This window comes from Bos grunniens, chromosome 27 (assembly GCF_055505025.1).
Source record: "Bos grunniens cultivar Pamir isolate PY7600 chromosome 27, Bosgru_T2T1.0, whole genome shotgun sequence".
NCBI lineage: Eukaryota > Metazoa > Chordata > Mammalia > Artiodactyla > Bovidae > Bos > Bos grunniens.
Genome location: NC_141191.1, coordinates 17,195,119 through 17,222,331, shown reverse-complemented (window position 1 = coordinate 17,222,331; position 27,213 = coordinate 17,195,119). Strand labels below are relative to the sequence as shown.

Sequence of the window (27,213 nt, the reverse complement as noted above, 5' to 3'; positions counted from 1 at the left end):
TTGAACTACCCATCTCATTTACCGATAGTCAGAGGACTTTCTCACGTGTTTACCAGCCCCTGGGCCACAGGGCTGTTTAAACTGAACTTTGCTGATATAAGCATATTTATATTAGCTGCCTCCATATTTATTATTACAGTTGCTGTTTGGGTACAACATCACAAGACCATCAAAGCGGCTTTCCTCGTTAGCAGCGGAGGCGGCAGCAGTTAACACCTGGGCGGTGCAGGGCACAGCCGAGGGTCCGGAGGTCACTTTCTTCCCGCGTCCCTTTCCATCCGAGGGGGGGCCCGCTGGCCAGGCTCGGGGGCGCGGGGCGGGCCCGCCGCGCTCTGTGACGCCCGCCGCGAGGAGCCTCCGGCACCGCCCGGTTCCCGCGGGACCAGCGGCGCGGGCTCAGGCGATCTCCTTTCCCGTTCCGCTCTCTCCGCCTCCGGAAGCTCGGGCGGCCTCCGGGGCCGCGTGGAGGGGCTGCAGGAGCGCCCGCGCGGGCGCACGGCCGGGACGCCGGCGGCGCGAGGAGGTTGCGGCTACGGCGCCGGGTGAGCTGCGCGCGAGCGACCCTTCCTCCGCGCCCCCCGCCCCCCGTTCGGGATCCGTTTCCCCTCTCCGGGGCCCAGGCCGCGGCGAGCGCACAGGGTCGGTATGCGGAAGGCGGACTGGCCTGGCCGGGCCGGGCCGCCCCCCCTCCCTTCCCCAGTCCTCCGGGCCCCGCCGCCTCTGCGGCCCTGGCAGCCGGTTGTTAGGCGGGTGTAACCCACACGGAGGCGTCCAGGGCTGGCGCGATCGCAGGGCCAGCGCCCCTCGTCGGCCGCTCTGGGATGGCCGGGCCTGACCTCGGGGCGCGTTTGCGGGTGGCGTGGGGTCGGGGTCGGCAGTGAATTAAGATGTGATAGCCCCCCGCCCCCCGTCCCGGGAGATCCTGGCTCAGGTCTCCCCCGCTCACCTCCGCGGAACTTGACCCTGAACTCAGAGGAGGGAGGGGGATGTCAGTTATCCGCTACTTCGTGGGGTCCGGAGGGGGTAGTGTAAGGAACCTCAGATCCTGGAAGACAGGTGTTTCCTTTGGGCTGAGATTTTCGGGTATCCAATAGGTTACCTTCTTTGGACCAAATCATATGTCTTAACTACAGAAACGTCATGTCCCAGTATCTAAAATGACAGTTAAAAATGCCGGATTCCTCTGTGTGTTTTCCTGATGTAAGGCGAAAGCGTTGGTATTTGTATTGCTGGTTCTGCAAGGGCTCTACGAATCATGGGTGTGTAAATGACTCCTGGGCAGCTTTGGCAAGTTCTTGTCCTCATTGAGTATCAGCAGGGTTATTGCAGCCTAATGAACTGTCATTTGATTTTTACGCTTTCCCAATATGTTATAAAGAGAAACTTTACTATCTTATTAAGTCCACATTTTTATTACTCTTTAATGTAAATTGAATCTCACTAACTAAAGTGAAGGTTATCAAAAGGACTGCTTAGTGGTTGGGACAGTTGGATATTTTTTCCTTTCATTAAGTCACCTGAATGTTTCAGTTCAGTTGCTCAGTCATATCCCAACTCTTTGCAACCCCATGGACTGCAGCATACCAGGCTTCCTCTAGCTTACTCAAACTCATGTCCATCAAGTAAGTTGCTGATGCCATCCAACCATCTCATCCTCTGTCATCCCCTTCTCCTCCTGCCTTCAATCTTTCCCAGCATCAGGGTCTTTTCTAATGAGTCAGTTCCTCACATCAGGTGGCGAAAAAATTGGAGTTTCAGCTGCAGCATCAGTCCTTCCAGTGAATATTCAGAACTGATTTCCTTTAGGATGGACTGGTTGGATCTCCTTGCAGTCCAAGGGACTTTCAAGAGTCTTCTCCAACTCCACAGTTCAAAAACATCAATTTTTTGGCACTCAGCTTTCTTTATAGTCCAACTCTCACATCCATACATGACTACTAGAAAAACCTGAAGTTTAAGTCCTTACAATAACCCATGTGTTGGATGTTAGGAACCTAAATCTAAACCTGAAAAGTCTCCCAGACACTGATCTCTGCACCCCTTCTCATGAACTGTGACCATGTAGGGAGACAGATGCTTACAATTGTTGGGGACTACAGGAACCTTGTGGGGCTTCCCTGGTGGCTCAGATGGTAAAAAGTCTACCTGCAATGCAGACCTGAGTTCGATCCTTGGTTGGGAAGATCCCCTGGAGAAGGGAATGTCTACCCACTCCAGTATTCTTGCCTGGAGAATTCCATGGACAGAGGAGCCTGAAAGACTTCCGTCCAAGGGGTCGCAAAGAGTTGGATACAACTGAGTGACTTTCACACTCACAGGGATCTTGTAAATGCAGATAAGGGGATAGTTGCTTCTAGTGTGTGGGGTAGGAAGGGAATGAAGGACAACTATGGAAAACTATCCAGGAAAAAAACTCAGGTGAAAGAGGTGATTTTTCTGCTTACATAGTTGGCTGTGCTCAGTCATGTCCAACTTTGCAACCCCATGGACTGTAGCCTACCAGGCTTCTCGCTCCATGGAATTTTCCAGACAAAAATACTGGAGCAGGTTGCCATTTCCTCCTATAAAGGGATCTTCCCAACCCAAGAATTGAACCCATGTCTCCAGTGTCCCCTGCATAGGCAGGCAGATTCTTTACTGCTGCGCCACCTGGAAAGCCCTACATAGCTGGCTCAATCTTAAATCTCCTAACTCCAAACTCTTCATCAGATAAACATTATTTGAATATCTAATATTTGTCAGGTCTGACTTTAGGCGCTAGGATATAAAGATGAGCAAGGTACCAGGAGTTCCCAGTTTGGTAAGAAGACAGGAAAGGTGGGAAACAGCTATGAAAAACAGATTTCGAAGAAGTATCTGTAGTCATTTGTTTTAGGGATAGACTTTGGGATTTAGACTTAGCTCATGTTAGGGTTGGAAAAGGTCATATCCTCCATACACACAAATTCCCTCTGCAGCACCCCAGCAAATAGCCATCTGGTCTTTGCTCCAACAATATCTAGGGACTTGTGGCTAGATGACTTATGGCTCATAATCCTTGAAGGGAGCTCATTCCATTTTTGAGCAATTCTAATGTTAAACCCAGAACAGCTTTCTTATGCATTCTATTTGTTGACGCAAGTTCTGCCTCTGGAGCTGCAAATAATAGCTCTCAAGTCTGTTTCATATCACTACTCTTCAAGTATCTGAACACACCCTTTCCCTTAGTTATTTCTTTTATTTCTGTGAGCCCTTGGTCGGTAAACCATTAATCATAACTCAGGTTCTAGACTCTGCCATAGTACTCAAAGCTAAGTGCCATCCAAAAGGTGGTTTGACCAAGCAGAATATGATGCAAGTTGTACGTTGCTACCCCAGGTTTGTCAATCTCCTTGCCAGAAATACCTGGGAAACTCTTTACTGTCTTTGGAAAGGTGGTTTGATCACAAGCTCAGTTTGGGATAGAGAGTCACAAGTCAATTCAAAGTTCTGAATCCTTATTACCTAGGTTAACACTTAAATTTACCTAAGGCTACTGGTTTATGGCAGAAAGTGAAGAAGAACTAAAGAGCCTCTTGATGAAAATGAAAGAAGAAAGCGAAAAAGTTGGCTTAAAGCTCAACATTCAGAAAACTAAGATCATGGCATCCAGTCCCATCACTTATGGGAAATAGATGGGGAAACAGTGGAAACAGTGGCTGACTTTATTTTTCTGGGCTCCAAAATCACTGCAGATGATGACTGCAGCCATGAAATTAAAAGACACTTACTCCTTGGAAGGAAAGTTATGACCAACCTAGACAGGATGTTCAAAAGCAGAGACATTACTTTGCCAACAAAGGTCCGTCTAGTCAAGGCTATGGTTTTTCCAGTGGTCATGTATGGATGTGACAGTTGGACTATAAAGAAAGCTGAGCACTGAAGAATTGATACTTTTGAACTGTGGTGTTGGAGAAGACTCCTGAGAGTCCCTTGGACTGCAAGGAGATCCAGCCAGTCCATCCTAAAGGAGATCAGTCCTGGGTGTTCATTGGAAGGACTGATGTTAAAGCTGAAACTCCAATACTTTGGCCACTTGATGCGAAGAGCTGACTCATTTGAAAAGACTCTGCTGCTGAGAAAAATTGAGGGCAGGAGGAGAAGGGGATGACAGAGGATGAGATGCTTGGATGGCATCACTGACTTTATGGACATGGGTTTGGGTGGACTCAGGGAGTTGGTGATCAACAGGGAGGCCTGGCGTGCTGCGGATCATGGGATCGCAAAGTCAGACATGACTGAGCGACTGAACTGAACTGAACTGGTTTATTCAGTTTGTGATGCCAGTGAGATTTGTTCCAGATTATTTTGCTAGAGGAGAACTACTGCATGGCAAATATATCCAGCAAAATGTGTGGCAAACATTAGCATGTGTATCTAATTTTCACTGGGCAGGCCATCCTTTTTTGTAAAGAACTGTTTCTAAAGCCGAACTGCTAAACAAGTCCCACTTTCTCTTAAAACTCCCTACCACGGGAGGGATTATTTTACTATCTTGGCCCCTGTTTACTGTCAAATAAATCATAGATATCACAACGATGTGTTTTATAGTTCAAAGAAGGAAGGTCTCAGTTTTTTTTCTTTCCATAAGGCTAGGACCACATTTCTAAAGCAGAGTAGAACAGTGGTTAGTCACGTGATCCTCAAAGCTGCCCGCTTTAGAATCCTGGTAGGCCACATAACTAGCTGTGTGGCTTCAGGCACGTTCCCACGTACGAGAGAGTGACAAAATATCTTAAAAGTTGTTGTCAAGAGTCAGTGAGTTAGTACTTCTTTTGCACTTAGAACAATCAACCCTGAATATTCATTAGAAGGACTGATGCTGAAGCCCCAATACTCTGGCCATCTGATGTGAAGAGACTCATTGGAAAAGATGAGGGTAGAAGGAGAAGGGGACAACAGAGGATGAAATGGTGGGATGGCATCACTGACTCAATGCACATGAGTTTAAGCAAACTCCAGGAAATAGCAAAGGACAGGGAAGCCTGGTGTGCTACAGTCCATGGGGTCACAAAGAGTTGGATGTGACTTAGCGACTGAACAGTAACAACAAATAAGTACTCAGTTAATGAGTACTAAGTTAATGTTTTAACTATTATTAGTAGTAGAATAACAACACTAATACAAATGAGACTTAGGTTAGTAATTTTATGCCCTGAAAAATGTAAACAAGTTTAGTAGAGGGGCAGAAGTTGGAATAATTTGGATGATTCGTTTTTTAAAAGATTTGTGTTTTAAACTGGCTAAGAAAATTTGCTCTGGGCTGTGCTATGAAACTGTTTGATTTTAGAATTTGAAGAAACTTGTTAAAAATTTTTTTAATCCTTAAAGGCATTAAATAGTGGGATAAAACGGCTACCACAGTTCTTTTATTCCTTGACGTTTTAAAGTGTGAATTATCTTACAGAAAAGGATAGCTTTGGGGAGAATTTAATGACTATTAATAAGCACTGTCCAGCATTCAATAGCTTATTTGCTGTTTTTCTCTTTGAACTCAGGTGGGCAGAATTAGATTGAAAATGATCAGTCATACCTTTTTATATTTGTGATGACCCGTGATCACAGAAAACCGATTCTTAATTCTTCCCCTTTGTCCCCTTTCCCAACTTCATTCCTCCTCCCACCTTTTATAGGCTCATACTCTTAGACATTTAATGCATGTCTTCCCAGGCCAGGCTGGTAGCATTTTATGTATATGTTTGTCCGCTTGAAGAGTTTAGTGTTGTTTTGTTTGTGTGTGTGTATGTGTGTTAAGTTTTTCATGATTATGTTGTCATTCAATTCCACTCTCTTGGTAGACATGATTTTTGTGGCTCTCAGCTCATCATTTCTGACTGATACACAGTATATAATACACAACATTTCTCTTCTCTGTTTTCCTCTGACTGGACATTGAGTTTTTCCCTCAGTCAGCACTGTTGCAGACAGGGCTGTGAAGCACCTTCTTGTCCATGTGCCCAGGAACACACAACTGAGAAGCAGGTGCACCAAGTTTTGAGCCTGAGTATCTGACCAGTTGGTTCTTTTCACTGTGCAGACTCCCTGTCATCACTTCCTTGCTTAGTTGATTACATGAACACTATCACAATAACAGTAGTGGAAATATTAAAAATGCAGGGGGATTGTTGATTTTTCAACTCTTCATTTTTTTGTCCAAATGTCTAAATTGTATTATTAATCCAGTATAGCCAACAATTTTATATTAATGCATTTTTCACACTGATAATAGCACCAACATCAGGGGGCCACAAAGGATCCATTGGTAAATATTTTAGGCTGTGTGGGCCCTGTGGTATCTGTCACAGCTACTTAACTCTGCAGATGCAGTGGGAAAGCTGTCAGAGACAGTTCTTCAACCTGGGAGTGGGGCTGTGTCCCAATAAAACTTTTTTTACAAAACAAGTGGTGGGCCAGATTTAGCCCATTCACAGCAGTTTGCTGACCTGTGATTTAAATAATGATTTTAATGGGCTCAAAATATTCCTCTATTCGTTTTTTTTTTTTTTTTTCAGTATTAAAAGTAATGCTGTAATTGCACATTCATAGCCACTAACCATCAAGGAAATGATCTCTCTCTAAGACTGAACCTCAGAAAAGTGGAGAAGGGCATGACTGGCTTTAAGACTGTGAGCCTGAAGCTGTGACCTGTGACTGTCACACGGGTTAAGCAAAAACTCCATAATCTATGGATGCCACACAAAAGGACAACAAAAAGTTTAAGAACTTAAGAGCAGTAGCTGAGACTGTTGCTAATGCCTTAGATTTTGATCACATCTCTCATCTTTTAAACTGAGTCCGATTGAAAACTGCAAGCTCCAGGTGGAGTTCTGACTGCTGGGCCATCCCACCGAACTGGGGCTTTCATAACTAACCTTGAAGCTTCAGCCTCCCCCAGAAATGTGAGTCTTTAACCGGCCAGTCTACCAGAATGATGTCTGTTTGGGCTGGCTTAGCATTCTAAACTCTAGCTGTACTTAATTTATGGAAGTCAGTTTTTCCCTGGCATTCACCTACATATCCACGTTTGTAATATGCTTGCCTTGATGATCTCTTATTGTTCAGATCATTGGTATAACTTGTTATTACCCCTGTAGCCCCCATTATCATTTCGCTGAGTTACTGTTTTTATGGTAGGTTTTTTCTTTTTCATATTTCTCTTTATATATTACCCAGACTTCTCAGTTTGGGAAAATTTGCAATTACTGTATAAAAATAAAAAAAGTAATTTGGAAAATACTCTTAGTCTGATGGTTACACTTTCCTCCTTTTCAGATATATTTTTACCATCATGGATCGGTTTGACGATATATCAGAAGGTGAAGTGGACCATTCTTTCTTTGACAGCGACTTCGAAGAAGCAAGGAAAGGTGACAGCAGCTCAGTTTTTGACAAGCAGGATGATGACGCTGAAGAGAGAACAGACAAAGATATGGAAAATGTAAACTTGAAACTTGGACTACAAAGAAAGGAAGATGATCTTACTGAGAAGGGAACGGAGAGCAGTGGGAAAACTCCTCCAGAGGAACACCCTGTAGAAGGTGATAATGCACAAACTGGAAATTCCTCGTCCTCAACCACTTCTTCAAGATCAAAACTGGGTAATGCTAGAGTAGAACATAAAATACACTTGCCCACTCCAAATAGCCTTCCCCAAACTGTGAAAGACGGTGAGCACGACTACTATACAGATGGAGAGGAGAGCACTGATGATGAGAAAAAGCATCATGTCAGGTCCAAGTCAGCTAAGCTGCCGAATAACTTCAAGAAAAGCCTAAGTAAAAAGTATTCCAGAAGCAGCTCCTCTTCGTCTTTGTCCCTCTCATCTTCAAGTTCCGATACAGGCTGTTCAGATACTGGATCTGATGTCGGCCTGTCTGATTCATCTCCATCACCGAAGAAGCATCTCCCTGGCGCCACCCACTTGTCACCCAAACTGAAATATAAACCAGGAGAAAAATCACCAGGAGCCCACGCTTCAGGTACAAAACCCAAGGTTGGTGATGACCCCGAAGAATCGGAAGACACCGTGACGGACGTCACTCCTTTATCGACCCCGGACATCAGCCCGGTTCAGTCTTTCAAACTGGGTGCCTCAAGCGACCAAAAAATGAAAGTTAAAAGGCAAGAAAATGTGAGGCAAGAAGTATATGAAAATGTTGAGGATTTGAAAAATAACTCGAAATCTTTGAAATCAGCCAAAAAAGGGAAGGAGAAACATGAACCCAGTCTCACCTCAAAGTCAACAGCGTTGGATTCCAGTTTAGACCACAGATACAAACAAAAAGTCTTACATGACACAATGGACCTGAATCATCTTTTAAAAGGTAATTTTAAACACTGTGTTTGGAATTTATTTTTTAAATCACTACATCTGGAGATAGGGCCTTTATTTTATAATTTATTTTTGGCTGCATGGTCTTACTCTAGCTGTGGCAAGTGGGGGTGGCTACCCTCTAGTTGGCGTGCACAAGCTTCTTATTTTGGTGGCTTCTCGTTGCAGAGCACTGGTTCTAGGCGCCTGGGCTCAGTAGTTGCGGCACATGGGCTTAGTTACTCCATGGCATGTGGAATCCACCCAGACCAGGGATCGAAACCCTGTCCTCTACATTGGCGGGTGGCTTCTTATCCACTGTACCCCCAGGGAAGTCCTGTGTATTGAATTTAAATATTAAACCTAATATTATATTGAGCTTAATATTAAATGCTATGAATTTGCCTTGATTTTTCTAGTAGGTGTGTTTTATTATTTGAGATCATGGATATATTATTATAATGTAACCAAATTATTTCATTTAAAGATACCTGGAATATCATTATTTATATTACTGCAAAACTGATCAACTGGGACTAGAAAGTACTTCACAGTGATTCTTAGAAACTCAAAATGCCTGGAGACCAGATAAAATAAATGCAAGAAGGGGAGCAGATGTTTTCCTATGTTTGATGGAGACATGGGTGTAAGATATATTTCACTTTCTTTAAGAAAGAAAGTACGAGCACGAAGTTTAAGGGAAGGTGGCAGGAATGCTGGCAAATTAAGAGAGCTCAGAGTAAACTGTAGGAGACAATTCAGATTTTAAGTTAAGGCTAGAGAGAATTACTGGAAAATAATTACCAAGTTGATGAAATAGCATGATTCAAGTTTTAGTTACTTTTAAGATAGAAGGATTTAAGAATTAAGATAATCCTGACTACTATATTTCTGTCTCAATTTATTTATACCCATTATTTAGTTTGAAAGGAACAATATATTCCAGGTGAAGAAAAAGCAACCTCAAACTTCATTTTTGACTAGTTAATATAAAATTAGAAATATTGAGCTTGCAGGTTAGGTTTTAGGGCAATTGAAGATAAAGTTTTTAAGTTGTAAGTAAGACTCTCTTGTCTTCATTTGTTTGAAATGTTAGTTGAAAGAATAAATCTTCAGCTACATAATTTACATATGGTGGCCTGATAGAAGGGCATAAATAAGTCCCTTATTTGGTCAAATGAGTCTCATAGATTAATAAAATGTATTTTGGAGCAACTTATACTTGTGAATGTCCCCTCTTTTATAGATTTTCTTTGATTGTTACTCATTGATTGTTTAATTATTTAAAATATCAATAGTATAAGGAAGAATACTCAGAAAGTAAAGTCTTGAAAAAGATATGCCAGGCTGGTAAGAAAGAGAAAATAAAGTATCAATCTTGTTAGTACATAAAGTAGAATTCCCAGATTCTTGGCATTGCCTGTTACCACCTAGTGGCTAAGCCTCCACTCAGCATACCTTTCCTGATAAATGCTCATTCAATCTCTTAAAATTTTCAAGACTGAGTTTTCTATTCTTGCCCATCTGCTTCTTCCCCTAACAATGGGAATGATCTTTAAAAAAGTAGATCAGACCTACAAGTTTCCTTCTTAACTCTTCAGAAGTGGGCTGACTCTTAGGTTAAAAATAAATACCAAATTTCTTACCATAGGCTAACAGACTATTTCTTCAGTGACTCTTCACCCCAGGGAGTATGTGAGCATCTCTTGGAGAGCTACTCAAATTATTAAAACAAACTATTAAGTACTGATGCTTGGGCTCTGCCGTGGAGAGCCTGGTGCACTTGTCTAATATCAGTTAAAGTTGATGAGCCATGGCTCGCCATCATATGCTGACTGCCTTCAGCTCCTCTTCTCTCATTACCTCTCAGTCCAGTCACAGTACTTCCTTACTGTTCAGAGAATGTTAATACTTTGCACTCGTGGAGTATTTGCGCTTGAGGTTGGCCTCTCTCTCTGTAGAGGCTACTTCAGTCTTGCTTGGCCCTCAGCTTATCCATCACCTTCTCGGAAGTACTCTTCCGAACGTGCTGTGCAGAAATTTCACACCCACCCCTGCCTCACGGTCACAAAAGCCCGTTTCCTTTCAGGAGACTCTGGAGTTAGTGTAAGCAACAGGAGGGCAGGAACTTATTCCTTGCTGGAATCCCCACAGTAGACACTATTTGTTACCTAAAGGACTGTGGGACACTTCTGTCCACAGTGCTAACGGTCAGGAAGTATGCATCTTATGTTTCACTGAAATTGGATTTTGTAGCAGTTACCCACTAGTCTTAGGTTTGCCATCTGAAGTACATACAGTAAGTCTTTGCCTCCTGTTTCTACCATATAATCTTATCCCGTTTTGACTCGGAAACAGAGCTAAAATGGGGCTCAGTCTCTAGCACATGGACTAGAGCTTTACTCGGTCTGCTGCCCCCTGGGGATCCCTGACCCCAGGACCTGCCCACACGGTACGTGGTGCTCAGGGTTAATACAACCCCAAGAACAAAGCGGCACTTCTGCCCCTTGATGAATCCGTTGTTGGAGTCACCAATATAACCCACCAAAGATTCTTTATAGCAGTAGAGTGTGTTTTAAATACTAGTTGTGGCGATCAGTCTATGCATATGGTGTTTCTTGAGGTTTCTCAAATTATTATTCCTGCTGAATTTGCCCAGTGAAGCTTTCAGATCCAAGAATATTTTTGTTTTTCTTGTTTTCATTTTCCCCATAGAGCTAAGCCATGGATATGTGAGATGTGACGTGTACGTGGCCGAGCTGTGTCGCTCTGGCTGTCTTCTATTAAGGCAGGCGGTAAAAGATTGCAGAAATGTTCAACTCTGCTTCTCTTCTCACTAACTATGTTATTTTTATAAAATGTGATATTTACATAGCACTAGTTTATTATTTTCAGATGAATTCACAGATATCTTTCAATTTTTTACCATTAATTTCTAACATGGTAAATATTGATAGATATAACCCACATAAACATTATTTGGGGTCCTCAGTAAACTTGTGGTGTGAGGTCTGTTTAAGAACTTCTATTCCTGAAGAATAATCTATTAGATTTATAATCTATTAGAGAAAAAATAAATTAGCATAGTCTTCAAAAAGGGGGAAAATGGGGGGAAAGAACAAAAAAAAAGCATTTTTTTGTAGATATAAAATTGTGAGAAGAGATCAAACAATACAAGTAAATTGTTTTGACTTATCAGAAGGTATTATCAGAGGGGATAATTTTTTTTTATCAAATCCAACCTGCAAAGATGTTTAAAATATCAATAGTATAGGAAGAATGAAAATAAAGGCTTGAAAAAGTTATGCCAGGCAGATACCAAGGAGAAAATAGAAATATCAATTTATTAGTACACAAAATAGAATTTGAGATGTGAAAATCACTGAAAGGGACAAAGAAGAGTATTTTACATGAACAAACTGACCAAGTACACTAAAAAGATTTAATAGCCATTGATTTGAAGTGTTTGATAAAAGCAAAACAGAGCTAAATGATGAAATTGATAAAGCCGTAATCACTGTGGAAGATTGGTAGATGTTAGACCAAAAATAAAGTATGAACTACCCACTTACGGGCTGCACTTGGCCCATGGGTTTGTTTTTGTTTGTCTATTACATAATATATATTTTTAAGTGATGAGATAGCAGTTTCTATTGCTACATAACAAATTACCCCAGTACTTAGGGTATAGTCATAGTTGCTCAGTCGTGTCCAACTCTTTGCGATCCCATGGACTAATGTGGCCCACCAGGCTCCTCTGGTCCGTGCAATCCTCGAGGCAAGAATAGTGGAGTGGGTAGCCATTCCCTTTTCCAAGGGATCCTCCTGACCCAGGGATCGAACCCCAGTCTCCCACATTGGAGGCAGATTCTTTACCGTCTGAGCTACAACTACCCACTTACGGGCTGCACTTGGCCCATGGGTTTGTTTGTGGTTTTTTTTTTGTCTATTGCATAATATATATTTTTAAGTGATGAGATAGCAGTTTCTATTGCTACATAACAAATTACCCCAGTACTTAGGGTATAGTCATAGTTGCTCAGTCGTGTCCAACTCTTTGCGATCCCATGGACTAATGTGGCCCACCAGACTCCTCTGGTCCGTGCAATTCTCGAGGCAAGAATAGTGGAGTGGGTAGCCATTCCCTTTTCCAGGGGATCCTCCTGTCCCAGGGATCGAACCCTGGTCCCCCACATTGGAGGCAGATTCTTTACCATCTGAGCCACCAGGGAAGCCCCTTAGGGTATAAAGAGAGGCTCAAAAGTGGGGGTGACTTGACAGGTGGGGCCTGGAATCATCTGAGTGCTGGTGTACTCACACATCAAGTGTCTGGGCTTGGGGTGACTTGGAGACCAGGACTTGCTGAGCAGAGGGCTCCTGCGTGGCCTCTCCCTGTGGTCTGGGCTTCAGGTACCGCAGCCTCAGTGCAGATGGTTCAGAGCTCCAAGAACAGCGTTCCAGGAAACAAGGCACAAACCTCACCACCTTTTATGACCTAACATTGGAAGCCACATGGCATCATTTCTTCCATGTTCTATTGGTTATACACCTTCCCAGATTTAAGAGCAGGGGCATAGACCCTCCTTCTTAATGGGAGGAGTGTCAAATAACACAGACACTCTGCAAAACTTCTTCAGTCCACCCTGTGGCCATACATTGATTTACATTCCTCCCAAGTGCAAAACTCTGTTCCCACTTTTCAAAGATCCTGCCCAGCTGGTGATCCAGGGTTAAAGCAAGTCCCAAGGGCAGCTGTGGCTCCTTGGGTGTGGTTCCTCAATTATAGCTCGAGTACTTTGAGAATCTTCTGCCAGGAGAGACTAGGAAGCCCAAGTAGTAATAATTTTGAAGCCCAAAAGTCCCAACTCTGATATTCTCTATAAATTCTGCTTGAAAACTGACCGATCCCTTTTTTAGTTCATCTGTTTTCTATCCTGTCTTCTTATGATGGCAAAATAAACTATTAATACTTTAAAGATTCTTCCTGGAGATCTGCTTAGCAAAATCCACCAATGGCAGAAGGTATGTTTTCCATTTTCCTTGCTGTCATAGCCAACAGTGTTGCTGAAATTCTGCCACTTGATCATCTTCACCAGCAGTCTCCTCCAACCCTTTCTAGCTCCACTTACTATCTGGTCTCAAAGCTAGTGCTCCAGATGTTAGGTTTTTCTTGCAGTAGTACCCAACTCCTGGTACTCTGTTTTGTGTGTGAGTTACTATTGCTCTGATGACAGATCGCGATCTTAGATCGGTAAAGTGGCAGCCTAGGATGACCTGAAGGCTGGGATCACAGTGCCCCCGCCACACACAGCCCCTCTATGTGGTTTTGATGTCCTCACAGGGTAGTCAGCCTCACAGCCTCAGGGCAGCCAGACACAGGGTGGCCCAGGGCTCCAAGCACAAGGATTCCAGAGGCAAGGGGTGGGGGGTGGCCTGCATCTGTCTCTATTTTTGCCCAGCCTTGGGCTGTATCGTGTTGGTCCATGCCATCACAGACCTGCCCAGATGCAAAGGAAGGAGACCGAAAGAATGTCTCAGAAGTTCTCATCTGACAAGATGTTCATAAAGAAGATGAAGGAACTTAGTAAATTTAGTTATTATTCCTTGAATCATCACCTCTCAGTTACAAGAGTTGGGATTTAAAAAAAAAAAAAAAACAACCTTTGAAACATCATTTTAAAAAGCAAATATCATATATCATTGATTTTTTTAATCGGGATCGCGAATATGCCTACAGGGTGAATTTTTTTAAAGAAAAACTAATATTATGTAAATAAAGACATAATATGGCTTGGGATAAATTTTCCATTAATAGTATGCACATAAACATTTTAAATGCTGCCTGTATCCCAGTTTAGGTACAAGTTAAGCTGGTACTTCTAGTAAATGGTGTTACTGAGTCAACAAGTGGCTCTAGTGATAATGGACATATTGAAATACTGTAAAGAGTTTGAGCAAAATTGTTTCATTAACGAAAATTAGGGAAAAGCAGTATTTCTTAAATGTGTCATTTAAATAATGTACATATTTATATTAATATATTTTTATCCCTGAAATTTTATTCAAATTAACATTTTTTTATCTTAATTGGAAGACAGTGGATCATATATTGGAGGTTGCCTCGTACTAAAGTGTATAGCAGCCACTTTAGAAAAATGTGCTAATGATACCTGGCATCAGTATGTAAGCACTCAACATATACTTTTCCCATCAAGGGAGGTTAGAATGCTTTTTCGTTTTGTTTTTTTAAATGAATTAGTTTGAAATCCTTCCTTTATTTTATTTTTAGCTGTTGCCTTATTTTACTTATAAAAGCTTTTTATAAATGACATTAGGAAAATAGCTTACTTTTAATTCCCTCTAGAATTTAATTTTAAAGGCTAAATTAATCTAGAAACCTTATTCAATTCTACAAAATGGATATTTCTTGGAAGTAAGATAATTCAATTATATATAGTCTATATATATCTCCTTCTAAATGTGTTCCTATTCAGGTTTCGTCATTAGTTTGGTGTGCTTTTCAACAAATTACCAGTCATTAATTTCCTAATTTTTCCTATCAGGAAGTCACTGTTAATAATTTTTTTTAAAGTTTCCTTAATCTCTGATCATCTTTGGTTTAAGCATTGAGACGTAGATTTACAGTTTTGTGACCTTGCTCCAAGGATTTAACTTTTCTGCACCAGTCACATTTTTAAATGGGGTTAAAAATGCTTTTAACAGCATAAAATATTAAGCAAGTAAAAGAGTGTACTTGCTTAGTACAAGTACAAGATGGTTGTTGTTCAGTCGCTAAGTGCGTCTGACTCTTTGCAGCGCCATGGACTGCAGCACGCCAGGCTTCTCTGACCTTCACTATCTCCCGGAGTTTGCCCACATTCATGTCCGTTGAGTCCATGATGCTGTCTTAATGATCTCATGCTCTGTCATCCTCTTCTCCTTTTGCCTTCAGTCTTTCCCAGCATCAGGGTCTTTTCCAATGAGGAGGGAATGGCAAACAGCACCAGTATTCTTGCCATGAGAACCCCATGAACATAAAGGTGCTCTGATATAATGGAAGCAAATAATGGGGGCCTTCCAGTGGCTAAGACTCCACACTTCCAGTGCAGGGGGCCTGGGATCAATCCCTGGTCAGGGAACTAGATCCTGTATGCCTCAACTAAGACCCAGTGCAGCCAAATAAATGATTAATTTAAAACAAATAATGGTTACTTTAAAAAGATATTGTTAAAACAAATGTACCGTACTGTTAATCTGATATAATACATTCATTTGTAGCAGAAACTTCAGGTGAAACAAGCTTAATATGTTTAGAAATTTCTGATAACTGTTCAGTAATAATTGTGACTTGCTGAAAATTGTTCTAATAATATGAAATATTGATAATTTAGCATGTTGATAAAAATTTCATTTGATAATCATAGTATACAAAATATTTTTCTTGGTTAAAAGCTCTTTTTATATAAGGTATTCATCTGGCTTATGTCTAGTCAGGAATCATAGTTTGACTTTTGTAGTAGAAGTATTTGTTACAATGCCAGTATCAAGACCATAAATCTTGTATAGTAAAATTCTTTCAGGTTAAGTTGAAAGTTTCAGAATATTCTAGGTTTCTTTTTGCCATTTTCTGGCCATTGTTTGCATTGCTGAGAACATTTTATTTTTTGAATTATGTGTGTTGGTGTGCTCAGTCGTTCAATTGTATCCAATTCTTTGCTACCCCATGGACTGTAGCCGGCCAGGTTTCTCTGTCCATGGGATTTTCCAGGCAAGAAGACTGGAGTGGGTTGCCACTTCCTACTCCAGGGGATTTTCCCGACCCAGGGCTCGAACCCACATCTCCTGCATTGCAGATGGAATCTTGTGCACCACTTGGGATGCCTTTCTGACTACTAAAACCCATCTCAACTGAGTATTCTGTCAATGCAATCCACCAGAGGTTTCTAACTTTTAAGCTTCCTTCAGGAGAACATACAATGAACACGACAAAAGCAGTTTCCATAAATTATATCTGCAGTCTACAACCAGTGCCTTGTTCATTTCTTATTAAAGTATTTTCATGGTTTTGTGTATAGCATTTATTCCCAAAGAACCCAATGAGCATAAACCTCTAAGCTGCCTCTGAATTTTTTTTCTACCCGGTTGTAGTCTGGATGTCATTGAAATGATTCCATACATCCGTTACCATGAATTAATGTAGTTTCCGTTTATAAAAGTTAAAGCATATACCATTATGCCATCGTATTGCTGTTTATTTAGCCATTTTTCCTTTTTTGTTCACTTTTTTTGTTGTTCACTTCTGTAGCTTTTCTGCAATTAGATAAAAAGAGACCACAAAAACATCACTTTGATCAGCCTTCAGTAGCACCTAGGAAAAACTACTCTTTCACAAGAGAGGAAGTGAGACAGATTGATCGAGAAAATCAGAGGCTTTTGAAAGAACTGTCCAGACAGGCTGAGAAACCAGGAAGCAAGAGTATGATTCCAAGATCGACTGGTCCTCCCCCTAAGTTGTATCATAGTGCTCTCAACAGACAGAGGGAACAACAAAGGATCGAAAGAGAGAATTTGGTAAGTGACTGATTTACATTTTAGTCATCAAATAAAGTGCATTTGTACTGATTTGTAAGCCCAACTTGCAGCAAACCCAATACAGCCAAATTTTCTAAATGATACAAAAGTAGGAATAGGTTTGTATGGCATAAAATATAGGATGAGCCATGAGCCTGGAAGATAACAGTATGTGCTTTTTTATCCAGGAAACTATATTTTAAGGGAGTATTAAGTGAAAATACTGCAAGGTCTGTTATTTATTTGACTAGATCTGTTAAATTACTATAGCAATACAGGAAATGGTGTCCAAGGATTAGATAGCTACATCTGCGAAGTACTTAGTCACTAGCTAAATCTATTTTACTTCATTTTATCCTCAAAAGCTAAAATAATTTATATATCATTTATTTTAAATAATACACACATTCTCAGGGAGGTGCCCTGCTGCTTGATGTATGAAAGACACTATTAAAAATGATAGTGTAATAGTCCTTTGATATCCTAAGAAATATATATATGGAAACTGTTGAAAATCTTCACATTAAAAAAACTACTATTCATAGCCTATCATTTTCTTTATAAAATGCAGTTCATAATTGCTGATATTTACAGAGCTTTTTAATGCTGGGCATTGTTCCAAGTGTCTTCTAAATATTAGCTAATTGAATCCAGACAATAATTCTTTCAGGGACGTACTTTATTTTTATCCACATCTTACAGGTAGAATAACTGAGACCTAAAAGGGTTAAATAATTAACCCATGGACAAGGAGCTGCTAAGCAAGTGACTGAGCCAAGGTTTTAAACCCAGGTAGCATCTTCAACTAAAGTTAGACCCTTAATGAACACATACATTCAGAGTTAAAATAAGTGATAAAGCTGTTATTAAAATCACTAGAACAGTTCCCCAAATTCACCCTTATTATGTGTCATTATCGGTACAGTTCTACTTAACCTGAATTTGCAAGAGTAACTCTTATGAATTTATTACTGTCACTAACACCAAGAGTTGGTGAGCTAGGGTAGTATATTTGCAAAAAATAGTAAAATATTGGTCAAGAGAGTTACCCTGAACATGGCAGGGAGTAGATTGCAGCAGAACAAGTTGAAATGAGGTTGGTGGGTGGTGAACTAGATGGTAACTTTCTACGTATCCCTCTAGCAAGTTCAGGATTCATTTACATTTTATGCATTTTCATAAACAGCTACAGCAGGTGGTAGAATCATATCCAGGTTTCCTCGCTTTGGGATTACTTTTTTCTTTTTAACATCTTTTTTGAGGTATAATTTACATGCCATACCCATCTAAAGTGTACAGTTCAGTGGGTTCTGATAAATAACATGATTCATTTTTTTAAGTTATATATAAAAGTAACAAAATTTGCCACTTTAACTTTTTAAAATTTTCAATGTCTTCTTCATTATTATTTTGATATGTGCACACTGCCATGTTTATTTCTGATTCACTCCTGCCGGGGCTGTGTCTTTGTCGCAGCATGCAGGCTTTCTCTAGTTGCGGGGACCAGGGGCTCCTCTCTAGCTGTGGTGCTTGAGCTTCTCACTGTGGCAGCTTCTCTCGTTGCAGAGCACACGGGCTCTAGGGCACAGGGGCTCATCAGCTGTGGCTCACGGGCCGTAGAGCGTGCAGGCTTCCGTCGTTGTGGCGCACAAGCCCAGTTGCCCCACGGCCCGTGAAATCCTCCTGGACCAGGGATCGAACCTGTGTCCTCTGCATTGGCAGGCAGGATTCTTATCCATGCGCCACCAGGGAAGTTCACCATTTCAACTGTTTTGAGTGATTGGTTCAGTGACATTAATTACATTCACGATGTTGTGAATTGTGAGTAAATACTACTTATTTCCAAAACTTTTTGATCACTCTGTACAGAAACACTGTGCCAGACAGTAACACTCTGTTCCCCCTTCCCCTCAGCCCTTGGTAACCTCTACTCTACCTTCTGTCTCTATTTGTCTATTCTAGATATTTCATATTAGTAGAATAGTAGACTATTTGGTCATTTTGTCTCTGGCTCATTTCACTCCATTATGTTTTCAAGGACCATCCATGTTGCAGCCTGTATCAGAACTTCATTCCTTTTTGTGGCGGAATAATAGTCCATGTATGTATATATATATATACATTTGGATTCCCCATTCATCTGATGATGGACACTTGGATTGTTTGCACATTTTGGCTATTGTGAATAATGCTGCACTATAGGTGTCTCTTCCCTGGGTCAGCTTCCCTGGTGGCTCAGAGGTTAAAGTGTCTGCCTCTAATGCGGGAGACCTGGGTTCGATCCTTGGGTCAGGAAGATCCCCTGAAGAAGGAAATGGCAACCCATTCCAGTATTCCTGCCTGGAGAATCCCATGGATGGAGGAGCCTGGTGGGCTACAGTCCACAGGGTCGCAAAGAGTCGGACACAACTGAGCGACTTAACTTTAACTAACTATAGGTATCTCTTCAGGTCCCAGCTTTCAGTTCCTTCAGCTGTGTACCTAAGAGTGGAATGGCTGTGTCGTATAGTAATTCTATATTTATTGTTTTGAGGAACTTGGGTTTACTTTTGAGAAGTTGAAACCATTAATGTCTAGGGACTATTCTAGATACAAATGAGATGAAAACTGGTAAGCAGCTTCTGTTATATGCCATATAAATTGTAAATTTCAGCTATTTTAATAAGCAGTGGGAAATTACCACTATTTTTTTTCTTTTTACTTTGTTACTTAGTAATTTGTATATGTGAGCAATATTTTTCTCCATTTCACAGTGGAATCTTGTTATACTCGAGAACAGTCGAACATAAAGTGAACCACATGTTTAATTCAAATTTTCCTAACAGTTATATTAGAAATATCAAAGAGGTGAAATTATTCTACTATAATATTTACCTGACTAAATAAAAAATATTACACTTTAACATGTAATAAATATAAAAAATTGTTGAGAGATATTTTACGTTTTTTGATACTAAGTCTCTGAAGTCAGTTGTATATTTTATACTTAGAGCATATCTCAATTTGAACTAGCCACATTTTAAATGTTCTGTAACAATATGTGGCTTGTGGCCTTGGACAGTGCAGCTCTGGATCAAAAGCTTAATTCACAAGAAGTAGAAAAAGTAGCTTAAAGCTACATGGTGAAATAAGCATAATTTATTATAAAAATTATGTTATTGTAAGGAATAGTAATTGTCCAGATTTATGCTTAACTCTTCTTTATTAAGCAAATATTTGCTTTATTAAGCAAAATAAAACTAATTCTATATATTGTAATATTTTTTTCTTGGCTGGTCCTTTGCATTTATTCTTCATAATAGCTAATTATTTTTTCTTTATAAAATTTTTTAATTAAATTTTTGTTGGAATTGTGTTGAATTTACATTTTAATTGCAGAGTGTTGGGCACTCTTAAAATATTACCTTTTAATCTAGAAATATGGTATGTCCTTCTGTTTACTCAAGCCTTCTTAACACTCGACTTTAGTAAGGTTTTGTAGTTTTCTTTAAAACTATATTTTTTATGTTATTGCCATGAAATTTTTCATTTTGTTTTCTGATTGGTTATTTTTGTAAACCATCAACTTTTGAGTATTCATTGTATAACCAGCCACATACCAAACCCTTATATAGAGCTGCATTGGCTCAAATGGTTCTTCAGTGTGAGATGATACACTTTTTAAGCTGTTTGCCAGATTGTTTGTAGTCAAAACACACACGCAAGGGTGCACACGTGCACACACACAACACTTTTGTGTCCAATGTACTGCACAACCAGGGTCCATTACTTTGTAATTTTCATGATTCATAATCCTTCACTTGCTCCATCTCCAGTGATAGAGACCAGTTCACATGGCTCACAGGCATGATGACTAAAGCAATTCTGTTCTAGTTCCCTAACATCAGCTCCTTAGCAATCCAGAGGCTGCAAGCCTCCAGGCAAAAGGAGTGGTGCTGTGCAGAACAGGTGAAGAGGACAGCCCTCTCCAGTAGAGGGCGCACTTGCTACATACAGACCCAACTGTATTAGAACTTTTACTTCAAAAGGGGATAATTTTTTTTAATTCATAAAATTTGGAACTGTTCTTGTTAAACCATGTTTCCATATATTTATTTGGACACAATATGAATTCCGTTTTTAAGAAAAATTTCAAGAATAATCTTAGCAGAAGGAGAAGGGAAGAGGTCAAGGAGGGTACTTTATAGTTTCCCATAGTATGGTTTATAGTTTCACTTTACTCGCTGAAAGAAATGACATTATTTCATGCTATTAAATGTATGTATGTCAGTTCCTCTCTAAGCATATGTTCACGGCCATTTCTAGGGTTGAACACTGGGCTCTTAGCATTATTACTTCCATAATGTCATTTCTATGAGAATGGTTTAATGTTTTTCACCTTACAGCATCTTTTCTAAGATTGTAACCTGATAAACAAGAGAGCTGTGCCTACAATCGGTTGTTAAAATCATAGTGGTTTTGGTTAGCTATAGGACAGGTAGAAACTTTTAGGTTTTCCACATTATTATTGAAATAGTTTTTCCGCAGTGACTTGAAGTCTTTTCTACTTTATTTTGTGAATTTCAGGTTCTAGGAAGTGTTTGCCTTTTAAAAAAACTATTGCAGTTTATCTAACGTTAGCTTTTAAATTGTTCATTTAAAATGCAGGCTTTTCTGAAAAGGCTTGAAGCTGTGAAGCCAACAGTTGGCATGAAACGCTCAGAACAGCTGATGGATTATCACCGCAACATGGGTTATCTCAGCTCATCCCCGACCCCCAGACGAGTGAGGTCCACTCTCAGCCAGTACAGCTCGCTAAGTAAGCACACGCACACGGGTTTTGTACTTGTTTATACCTTTTTCCCATTTAAAAGTATATGACTTAGGTTCTTCTGACAGAGTTTTAGATGCTGACTTCTGGGATGCAGTCTGCTCTGTTTCACTGGCATGCCTTGCTTTGTGTTGGTTCACTTAACTTCAGGTTTCATTTTTTACAGTGTATAATGGCAACATAGGAAGGAAACCAGGAGGTTAAACAACTGAAAATATCAGTAGTCTCTTAGGTAATGGAGGGAGAGACTTTTAATTTCAGTGTGTTTATTAAAGGAAGAAATGGACAGATAGACTGTTTAAAAGTTGCCGAAGCAGTCTCTTCAGCCGGTGAAGAATTTTCAGTAGTATCTTCCGGCCCTAATGCACGCTGCTGCTTCTTCACTGGTAATTAAGACGAGAAATAGTGATCTGTAGTCCTCAGATCAGTCCCTCTTAATGCTCAGTATATGATCCGTTACACACCCAGAGAATACAGGTGGGCGTGACCGCTGAGTGTTGGAGTGTACGACACACGGAAAGGCCAGACCGTTTTCCCTACAGAAGTCTGTGCTGTTACTTTATGTATATGTGCTAAGCTATAAAGTCTGTAAAAGCTAGTCCTAACAGAAAGTTGGAACCACTTGTAGTCTTAAACACTCAGATAACTAGTTTAATTCCATTCATTCATCCGCCACACATCACTTCCTTGGTAGAGTAAGTGACTAAGACAGCATCTTATTCCAAAAATTCACACTTAATATCATGCCTTGACTGTGCAAAATTATTTGTTGAATAAATGTATAAATGGTTATACAAAGAGATTTTATTTTTCCCACTTGAATTCTTTGAGAGGCTTTTAAAAACACTTACTCCCACCCCAAATCTATTGCATCAAAATGCCCTTGTATAGAGTTTGGTTATGTTTGTTATTTTAAGTTCCACAGGGAATTCTGAAGTACATTCCTGGTTGAGAATAGAATTAGACTATTAAAAACACATGTGAGATAGAGAAGGCAGTTTTATTTTAATCTGGGCTTCAGATGAGGAAAGGAAGTGTATCAGATGATGATTTATGTATTTAGTGAGTTCAGATAATTTCTTGCTCTTTGTCTACTTTCAGAAGGCGCTTCCAGGACATCCAGCGCTACCAGTGGCCTCAGCTGTAAGAGTGAGCGATCTGCTTTTAACACAACTGGTGGTGGCCTGTTGCTAAGACCTAAGCCCCCGAATGTCCGTACAGCTTGGTTATAAAAACTCTTTTTACTTTAAGCATTGTTCATCCAGTTCTTAGTTGAAGTGCTCTTGTATAACGCTGTCATTCTCTGTGTAGACATCTAAATACTGGTTTAAGCAATTTAAGGTATTGTAATTAGATGCAAAATGGTTTTCAAAAAGACAACATAAAAATCAGTGTTTCCTGTGAAGAGGTGTTTATATGAGACGTGTATATATTTCATAGAGAAATGGTAGCATACCTGTGTCTTTTCTCAACATAGAAATCGGTTCAACTGTCGGACTGATGAGGCAGTTGTGATAGCATCCTGCATATCGGACCGAAATGTTAGCTATATGGTTCTCATTTAATGTGTTTTTTTGTTTTGTTTTCATTTTCTGTAAGTTTTATATAGTGAGCGTAGCTCCTGACTGACTTGGTTTTCTATTTGCTTCAGAACTTGGGTGGTGTGACTTATAACTTGATTGTAAGATAGTTATTATGAAACTAATCTTGAAATTTGTTCTCATTGGTGGCGCTGATTTAGATTTGAGGAGAAGACAGAAGCTTGCTCTAGGGCAGTCCTTGTGATTCACCAGAGGTGCCTACTACCTCTGTAGAAGTGTGCACTGAGTTAGATCTTAAAAATTTTATCAACCATTCCAGACCATTTCAAATTGTGAGTCTGAGAAAGCTCAACTTAGAAACTCCTCTTTTGTGTTTTTCAGGGGAAGTAGGTAAGGATTCTGAGAAGTTGGGTTTCTTTAGAGCTCCTGTGTTGTGAATAGTTCGTCCAAGGACCAGATCCTCATAAGCAAAAGCAAGTATTTGTTGAATTAGCAAACGAGCTCCACCAGCTTGAGGAACCAAGAAGCAGATCCCAAGTTGTGTCAGGACAGCGTTTTAAGGGGTGTTGTTAATGGGTTGTGCTGTATTCAGCGTTTATTGTTTTAAGTGAGAGGAAATGCAGGAAACAAATGCTTTGTTCTACCCCTTTAGAAGTTCTAGCTACTGTTTTTAAGGGCTGACAAAGAAAAACTAAAAATATGAATGATAAAGGAGGAAAAAAATCCCGTATTTGTTGAAGCTATTTTATAAATGTCAGCCAATTTTTTGGTTTTGTTTTGGCCTTTTGTATTGAATCCTGGAAGTACCATTTTTGCCAGTTTCACTTTCAAAGACCTTTTGAAATTAGTGATGTGTGTGTAGGGTGTAATAGAGTTGACTCTTGAAATCAGAGTATTTTTTCTGTCAATCTGTAGGCTCTTGTACAACGAAGTATATCTCAGTCATGTTGCTTCTGCTGTTCTAGTTATCACTGTTTTCATTACTGGCCTTTTATGCATACCTTAAAATGTATTGGTAAGTTTCTATACTAAATGCCAAATCTGTCCCCCTTTTTTTTTTTTTTTTAGTGTGAATTTTTGATCTGTAAACACAGTAAGATTTGTTTTTTGCTTTTCTGGGTTGCTCAAGCTCTGTAGCGTGGACGCCAAACTTAACTTTTCTTAAACACCTTCGGTGGTAAGCCAAACTGCATTTTGCTGAACATCAATTCAGAATGTCTTGGCCTTAGTTTGTATTGATAGATTTTGTTTCGGGTAGGGCTTGAGAAGGGTGGGGAGAATGGGGTTAAAAAACTCATGGGAAAACAACCTGACCGTGAGATTTTTCTGCTGCTTTCCTTGAGTTATAATGTTCATTTGTTGTTGGATATTCTGGTGTATAGGTTTTTACATCACTTAGTGCTTTACTTCATACACTTTAGCTGTACTAAACCAAGATTTTGTTTTTTTAACTTATTGCACTTTTCGATGTTTGTGTAACAACCTGTCTTTAAGGAGAGATAAGATAATGCTGAATTTAAAATTCAGCATTTGAATATATTCCCAGTAGTGAGTGAATTAGCCAATTTTTTAAAATTGGTTTTTAAGTTGTTAGGGGGAAAAAGAAACCTTTTATGTAATAGCATTAGTCTCTGAATGCATTTTATAGTCTTTGCTGCCATATGTCATATGCCATATGGTACAATTTTAATTTTATAGATAAAAGCTGTACTTTTTTTTTCTTTGATCTTTAAAAATTTTTTTTCTCTGTACTTTGATTTTAGATACTAAATTAACGCCTTCAGTTTCTACTACTTAGGTAGGGGAGTTTCGTTTAAGTATTACTGATAACAGGGATTCAGCGTGAAGCAAAAGTCAGAACAACAATACTCATCTTTTCAAAGAGAAATTTACAACTGTTGTCATGATTAGTTTACACTGATCAGTATAAGCAGAGGGATAGGAGTTGAAAAATGTGATATTCTCCGATGTAAGTCAAGATGCCTTTTAAGTTGTTACGATTTAAGGGGTATTTTTATGAAGAAATCAGAAGTATATTATTTTCATTTTCAAGAACATAAAAAATGTGAAGGACTGTCTAGCACTACTTTATATTTGGTTCACTTGTACCTAAGATATATATTTTTAAGATTTACACGTGCAATTAGAAAGGATACTCATCCAAGGTCAGCAATTACTAGGCAAGGTTCTTACTGAGAGTGACTTTCATGTCTGTTAAATGTTATACTGGTATTACATCCTTCTTGATAAGATCCTATGAAAAATTTTGAATTATTAAAGTTATTTCCTAAGGGTAGCAATTACTCTCATACTTCCCCTACTTCCTTTTCTTTCAGTCTCCATAAAAAGCTGCTTTCTTAGCTACTACCCCAAATAAAAGTTTTCTCGTTTGCTTGTAAATGTAGTGTGTAATGCAGTTGTTTTCAGCCCATTAACCCAAATGTCCAAAATGGATATCTAGGTAACTTTAAAAAGAGGTCACTGGGATAGATATCTGTGTGTACTTTCATCTTCAAATTCAAATCCTGCACACTATGAAAAGTATTATGACCAACGTAAAGTTGGGGACACAAGTTTAAGTTACTCTATTATTTTAATAATTAAATTCATAAAATGTTTAATATCTTAAATGCCAAAGTTGGAACCTATATAAATGATTGTAAACCATCCAAGAAAATGTGCTTCATGCTCATGACTACTTTATTTGTATGAATAAAGATAGTAAGAAACTTAAAAATCAACGTTCTTTTTTAATTTCCGAGTCTACCATAATGTCTTTTAGGCATGAAGAACTCATCCTGGGCACAGTGAAGAAAAGAATCAAAGATAACTGAGTTTTGATCCTGTGTTGGTCTCTCAAATGCACTGTCTTCCTGTTCCCATTGTAAAAATTAGAATAATAATTTTTACATGCCTCCATGACTAAGAATTAAGTGAGAATGAAATTGGAAAGAGGATATTAGTTATTTATATCTTTGGAAGTATGATGTTTATGTGGGAAAATGCTTAAAATTACACTCTCGATCATCTCTTTAAACCACATCATAATTGTTATGTTGCTACAAGTGTTGTTCAGTCGATAAGTCGTGTCCAACCCTTGGTGACCCCGTGGGCGGCAGCACGCCGGGCCCGCCCATTCTGCTCTATCTCCTGGAGTTCGCTCAGATTTATGTCCCTTTGAGTCTGTGATGCTATCTACCCATCTCATCCTCTGCTGCCCCCCTTTCCTTTTGTCTTCAGTCTTTCCCAGCATCAGGGTCTTTTCCAGTGAGTGGGCTCTTTGTATCAGGTGGCCAAAGTATTGGAGCTTCGGCAACAGTCCTTCAGGAAATCACTTTTATAGCTTGAATACAGTAGACACTCTTATAGCTTGAATGAGTGTTTTTTTTAAAGTTCACATCAACATTCCATATGTATGATGTGTATTATGAATGATAAGAAATACTCTCTTTAAAACTTGCTGCTAAACCATTATGAATTTTTTTGATAAGGGTTAAATAACAATAGTGCCATTGGAGTAAATCACTGAGTAGTTCCTGCTGGTAGTATATTTGAGCTCTAGCAAATCAGACTACATTACAGCAGAAATTTGTACTTGGTTTTAAAATTCTGCTGACTGTTTTAATCTACTTAGAGATATTTCTGGAACCACCATAATACAGTCTTAATGTTCTGTGTCTCTATTCAGAATCCAGTTTGTCGGTCTTTTCTTGCATGATTAGTACTTTTCTAAATGTTGGATTTTATAAATTTTCATTTACCTGAGGACTTGAAAAAATGCTGTTTTATTACCTTCTGGAAATTTTACCTTTCACACTTAGATATGCAGTTCACCTGGCATTGTTGGTTGCCTCTTTTTCACTAATTCTGTTATCTAAGTTATTTAGTTCCAGCTTTATTCTTTGGGCTTAATTTGGTGTCATTTTTTAAAACTTGGAACGGACGTATAGTTCACTGATTTT

General features: G+C 39.6%; 1 protein-coding gene across 4 annotated transcripts; it reads left to right on the top strand.

The window, feature by feature from the left end:
- The first annotated feature begins 435 nt into the window (after positions 1–435).
- CFAP97 (cilia and flagella associated protein 97) lies at positions 436–25,988 on the top strand. 4 transcript variants are annotated; one of them, XM_086380033.1, is made up of 6 exons: positions 436–542; positions 7,291–8,342; positions 16,635–16,900; positions 18,939–19,001; positions 21,548–21,698; positions 22,812–25,988. In XM_086380033.1, the coding sequence occupies exons 2-6, from the start codon at positions 7,307–7,309 to the stop codon at positions 22,940–22,942; spliced, it is 1,647 nt and encodes a 548-aa protein (XP_086236159.1). In that variant the 5' UTR covers positions 436–542; positions 7,291–7,306; the 3' UTR covers positions 22,943–25,988. The 4 variants fall into 4 exon arrangements, with proteins under 4 accessions (XP_086236159.1, XP_086236160.1, XP_086236161.1 ...); XM_086380034.1 differs by having other exon boundaries at positions 436–639; XM_086380035.1 differs by lacking the exon at positions 18,939–19,001.
- The last annotated feature ends 1,225 nt before the right edge of the window (positions 25,989–27,213 follow it).

Bases quoted from the DNA above. Each gene is read 5' to 3' on its own strand.
- CFAP97 (XM_086380033.1), top strand. From the start codon at position 7,307: ATGGATCGGTTTGACGATATATCAGAAGGTGAAGTGGACCATTCTTTC. The intron at 16,901-18,938 runs GTAAGTGACTGA...TATGTTTTCAAG, and splicing joins GGATCGAAAGAGAGAATTTG to GACCATCCATGTTGCAGCCT. The intron at 21,699-22,811 runs GTAAGCACACGC...GTCTACTTTCAG, and splicing joins CAGCCAGTACAGCTCGCTAA to AAGGCGCTTCCAGGACATCC.